Source organism: Monopterus albus, unplaced genomic scaffold (genome assembly GCF_001952655.1).
Source record: "Monopterus albus unplaced genomic scaffold, M_albus_1.0 scaffold23.1, whole genome shotgun sequence".
Classification (NCBI taxonomy): Eukaryota; Metazoa; Chordata; class Actinopteri; order Synbranchiformes; family Synbranchidae; genus Monopterus; species Monopterus albus.
In genome coordinates, this window is record NW_018127903.1 from 681,219 (window position 1) to 687,256 (window position 6,038).

The 6,038-nt window shown below is 40.2% G+C and overlaps 1 protein-coding gene across 1 annotated transcript in view; it reads left to right on the forward strand.

Annotated features, from left to right (window-relative positions):
* Positions 1–5,269, forward strand: part of LOC109956969 (GDNF family receptor alpha-2-like) — a 49,802-nt gene extending 44,533 nt beyond the window's left edge. Inside the window, exon 8 of the mRNA XM_020594490.1 lies at positions 4,654–5,269. Within this exon, the coding sequence (XP_020450146.1) occupies positions 4,654–4,785 (132 nt within the window). The 3' untranslated portion in view covers positions 4,786–5,269. The remainder of the gene's footprint in view (positions 1–4,653) is intronic.
* The last annotated feature ends 769 nt before the right edge of the window (positions 5,270–6,038 follow it).

Here is a 6,038-nt window from a genome sequence, read left to right on the forward strand (position 1 = left end):
CTGTCTTCAGCAAGCCTGGACAATTGTTCCCTGCTCCAGTCAATCACGGAAGAGTTTGTGAACAACCTGTGCTGCGAGTGAGTGAGTTGAACTGTGTTCTCAAAAAGACGAAACTGAGAAAACTAAGCTAAGCTAATGCTATAGCTAGCTCCATCGTGTCTGTGCTAATTACCTCGTCGAGAGTCACAAGGAAGCACACGGTGTTGCCACTGGAGATTCAGAACTGACCTGCGTGGGGAGACGACAGGGCAGTAGGATTCCATGTGCAGACGTCCTGTGTCCCTTGGATGGTAGGAACGAGGATTTTTTCTTTCAGACTGGTATGACTGTTAAAATGGTTTCGAGTGGACATAAGCTCCAACGCAAGCTTGCATAAAACTTTAAGAATGCACTCAGGTGGACTTTGTGGTTAAAACATCATTTCAAGGGTTTAAAATATTATTTCATATTTGAACTGGGTAAATTTGTGGTATATGTTTGTTTAATTAATACACAACCTTGAACTGTGTTTAGTGTGTGTGTTTATTGTTTCTACACTGTGAAACAGTCCCTGGAAAAATTGTCCATAAGTTACAAGTAACAAAGTACATATGTATTCTGAGTTATTTGAAGTAATATCATTTCTGGGAAATCTCCAATTGATGTTTTAAAGGTGAGGATCATACTGAACCCTAGACAAAGTTTCTTACATTGGAATGTCTCTTTTGCCAATTTGTTTTTTTGAGTTTAGAGGGGTATGCACTAAGTAACTATTCCCTTACTATAACGAGCCAGGGGGCAAAAGGGTTACACATGAAAGGAAGATTTTGCACAGTGGCAAAATCATAAAGCTCACCTCGATACACCATTCATATCACTTTCAGCCTCTTTGCTTGTTAAACTGATTGATACATCAGAACAGACACTGTGATAAGACAGTTTATGCTCCACCCAAGGTGATGACATTTGGTTGAAATCTTATATTTCTTTCTCACACAATGAAACAGCGAAAGAAATGGGAGGTGGGGGTTTTAATCTGGATTAGAGGCTTTAAAACATTGGCCCAGGGCCTGTTCTCTGGTGAATGCCATCTACTCTGTAGATGGTATTCAACTCAGCTATAACTGGGTTCACCATCTGGAGCAGAAAAACTTTGCTCTTAGCTGTGCTGTGAGAATGCAAGTGTGTTTGTCTTTTAATAGAACTGTACTTAATTTTCTCCTCAAATAAAATGTGAAAGTGACAGAACCATATTGTCCACCCAAGGACACCCCGCCCCCACCCCTTGGCAATTTGGGCCAAGGAGAACTTTTTCCCTTTTCTTTCTTTTGCTTCTTTTTTGTGTGTTGAGTTTGATTAGTTTTCACAATGAAATATTGTTCTGTTTTACAGATGTATTTTTGATGTGCCGTGCAGCCTTCTGGTATAAGACTAATGATGTTTTTCACCTTTACAGGAGACCCAGTTACCAAGCTTGGCTGAATTAGTAACTGAAGTATAAAACTGTATTTTGCAAAACCTCCTGGTGCCACTGCTGCCATTGATGTTGTTGTTAATGTCATTTTCCAGCGATATACACAAAATCCATGTAGCATACAGTGTTTATGAATTTAAATTTGAGTGCTGAATGAATGCCTCCCATTAAGATATCTATTTTGAGTAATTCCAGGGGCTTTCGTGGCCATTAAATGGTCACGCTGAGTCATTCAGTGTTGTCCTTTACGCTGAAACTCTCATTGTTCTGAAGACAGCAGATTCAAACCTTTAAAATGTTGCGAAGAGTAGAATTAATGAACAAGCATCATTGATAACAATGACAGTGTGTATGGTGAGGAAAGGTGTTAGAGAGTGAGAGGTGGATAGTCGAATTGCTTTCTCCAAATTTTGGTGTGTATGTCAATACTGATGTAGCGCTCTGTGCCTGCCTCACTGCAGCGTGGTGTTTAATTTATTGTAAAAATGGTAATTAGGAAACAATAAGACGTGTGATTACTCAAGCAGGAAGTTTATAATTAGAGAGAGAGCTGGTAGGGACATTCTGGGCGGCCCTGTGTTCTCAGACAACTATGCCTGGCAATTAAAACTTGTCAAACTTCTGTGGCAGATAAACTGTGGGAGTGTTGTTATGGTATGAATCTTCTTGGCAGAAGACTGTCTAAGGCTGTAAATCTCTGTGTCCAGTGTGGGCCCCACTGTAACCCGCTCACACACACACACACATGCAGGCACCCATGTGTAGAAATAGTCTGAGTAACAGACAATATTAGGTTTGTGATTAATGGATGGACGCCAAACTACCATGACACCAAAGATTAATCTATAATACAGTTAGAAAATAATGAGTATAGGAGAATGTGTGGTCTGTGACTAAGCCTCTTCATGTCAGTCATGCTGCTCTCTTATAAGTGATGCAAGTATTTTTAGCTAATTTAGACGCATGATTATTCAAAATGTCACTGCTAGTGGTTTTGGGCTTTATAACATGCTCAGTACGTAAACATGTGGGCTTTAGCTTGGTCCTTTGAGCATTGCAAGTCAGAGGGTAGAGCCATCACAGGTCCTGCTTTGTTTATGTGGAGAAAACAATAGTTTTTGCCCCATACACTAATGTATTTCTGTTGAATTAGATAACAGAAAATGTGATATCTTTGCTATATTCCCAGGGTCAGTGTGGGTCTCAGATAAAATGGATTTTGTGCATTTTACAGTTGTGATCCTGGTTTGGATTTTAATGCCCTCACAACAGATTCTTGTTTAAAGTGAACTGTAGTGCATTTAGAGTTTCATTTACACATGAATGTAAACCAAACCGACATGTGTATATGAAACCCCCCTTTAATTGTGTAACCACTGAGAAGTTGATTGTGTTCCCATGTAACACTGTTGTTTTGATTTTCAGCTCAGCTGAATGAAATTGATCGTGGACAAAAACTATGTAACTCAGGGTTACTCAATAACGGGCCTTGGGAAACGCACCTCTTTTGCACTGTAAATTTGCCAATGTGCTTATCAATAATGAAAACACATGCTGTCTACATGTGTAGTTGCCTTTTTCAGTAAGTGTGATACAATTCTATCAGCAGTAAATAAGCACTTGTGAATGTTTTAAATCCTCTCTGTGCATGTTGTGAGTATGAGTAAAAGAGTGCATCTTTTGACATTGTCTCTATTCTGTCACCGTTAATGCATGCCTGTACTTGTGCTCTTAGCCACTTGTTTATGTGTATGCGTACCTTCTTCCAAGCCTGAGCCAGTGTGTGGATATTGGCTGCAGCCAGAGATCTGGACTCATGTCAACAGGCTGTTGCCACACATCACTGCCCTTGCTAATTAATTGGCTTTTAGTCGCGGGTGTGTTGGTGTATTGTCAAGCTACCCATAGCCCCTGCTCTTGTTTTTTTTTTTTTTTTTTTTGCAGTGTGTAGGGTGTGAATAGACAAAAACAGGTACTGTGACAACAACAGCCATTTTGGATGCTCCTCCTTTCTCTTCCTCATCCTCTCTTCTTCCTTCTTTTCTATAGGAAAAAATACACCTGTCTTGTTAATATAATTCAACACAATTTTCCTTGTTTCATTATTTATTTTCGTGCTTATGCGTTTCCTTGTTCTGTTGGAAGATGAGGTGTTGGAAGATAACATCTGGGTAGATGTTTTTTTTTTCCCTGTGTACAGGGAAATAGACTAAAGTGCAATCTCTGCAAAGGTTGCATTGGCGAAAATAAGGTGAGTGGATGATGGAGGAGGAGGAGAAAATGTTTCACGTTCCTTATGATGTGCCTCTGTATTGCTGTTCTGGACTGAAAACAGTGTCTCTGCAAATTGCCTCTCACTCGGAGGCAAACAGTTCTGCTTTGTGTTACAAGAATATGAGAAAATTGAAAAAGTATTCAAAACAGTTTTATGGAAGCGCACATCATAAGGCTATTGTAGTGTGGATATAACAATGCAAATCTTGGAGGCTATAGAGTTTAATATCTGGACTGATGTGTTCCCACTGCTTTCTGCCATATTGCAAAGAGTGTGGTAAACTGCATGTTTTTAACTTTCCTCATTGTACATAAGTTCATTTTCTCTTACACTATAGTATTCTGATTGTGTGCAGAAAAATTGCATACAAGCGGTCTTGCAACTGTTTTGTTCGGTCTCTACTTGCTATAATCCATGCCTTATGAAATATTGAAAAAAACCCTGCAGCCACTGCTGGCTTCTGTATAGCTGATTTGCCTTCGTATCATGTTTTTCTTGTAAATGAACTCTGTAATGATGGCTTTAAAAACTGTTTAGAGACTTGCTGGCACAACCTAAGAAAAAGTCCTCACAAGAAGTTTTCCTTTGTTGCCAACTTGTTTAAGAAGCATAGCTACTAAGCAGGCAGGGGTTTCACATGTACCTCGCGTATCAAAACATTCGGTGGATCAATCATTTCATGTTTGTGCCAAAAGGGGTCTGCCATGGATACCTGTAATTTTTCACATTTAGTCTGACTTTCTGACTTGTGTTTTTTCTTCTTCTTCTTCTTCTTCTTCTTCTTCACTTTAGCTGTGAAACTGTCCTCTCTCCTCCTCCTCCTCTTCCTTTTCAAATGCCAGAACAGGAAAGCAGTTTGAGTGTCTGAGTCATGTCTAACCTTTACACATCTCTCTCCTTCTGTGTGTACCTTCTATCTGCCCAGTATCATGAACCGAGAGGAGGTGGCCTGGACAACACCCTGCCAGGGGATCACTCTGCCTGTCTACGTGCCAACGTCTGTGCTCTGTTTCCCGGCGTGGCTTTGGCTCTGGTCCTGGCCCAGCATGCCTTATAAACCCGCCAGGAGGAGAGAAAAAAAAGAGGTCATCCACCCACAGGCTGATCCCAAAAGCAGAAGGTGTTATTTCTGAGACTGATATTAAGAAGGTTGAATCTCTGGACAAACATAAATGGCACTTATAAAAGAGGAAAAACTAAAGGAGGAGAGAGGTTGAAAATATTGAAATTTTACAACTGTGAATTTGTTGTTCATTTGATATAGCGTTAGGGCAGCCCGCAGCTGTCATGGAGCACACGGCTTTAGGAAGGACCCTTGGTAGGAGAGGCCATGAAGGCCATTCTATAGAAATGACTCTCCCTCTGACTCAGACCAATCCTGGGGGACTGAAGCTGATCATGTCAAAGACTCCTGCGGTTTTCTCACCAAAAGGAGGGAGAGAGGGAATGAACAACATAATTAAAAGAAGACAAGATTGGCAGAGAAGGAATTGTTAGAGAGAAAAGGCATGAGCATGTGGTAGAGTGAAAGCAAAAAAAAAGAAAGAGAAAGAAAGACATTTCTGCTATCAGTCACTTCTTTTTTTGTCTTGAATTGAGTCTCAACTTAATCTTCTCTTGGATGAACAGACCACAGATTTAGGGGCTGGGATGGGGGATGATCACATTCTGTCTCTTCAACACTAGTGTAAACTCTAAACTGTAAAGCTTACTCGGTGTTCTACGTGTCGGTATAGTATCCGTGACCATAATCAATCTACTGTGCGGCTCTCTCTCTCTCTCTCATTTGGGTGCTACAGCATACTTTATTGGGAGGTGGCGAAAAGAACTCCAGACAGCAACGTTAACAGTTAATGGTTCTTTGGTCATTTGAGATGTTGTTGATGATGATTGCGGGTGTTCGCAGTACGTCCACCTGCAAATGTGTATATTTCTGTCTTTATGTATATAAACAACATTTTTCTTTCATTCAACCTAATGATATCAACAGTATGTTGACTGAACATTACTGTACGCTAAGATGACTCTGTCCTCAGTATTGATATGAATGGATGGTCTTCATTATCTTCATCTATATTTGTCTATAAAAGATTAATCACAAAGAATGTATAGAAGGATGTGAGATTAAACGACCCTAAACTGCTTGGAAAGCCATAACCTACTGTATGTATCATACTGTGCTCACTGAGTGTGTATGGACAGTTATTACAATACAGCATGTGTGCATTTATGTTTACATGTGAAAAGTAGCTTATAAGGAGTTGTTTAAATTGCCAGGCTGGGGGTTCATATGGCCCCTCAGAGAGCAGA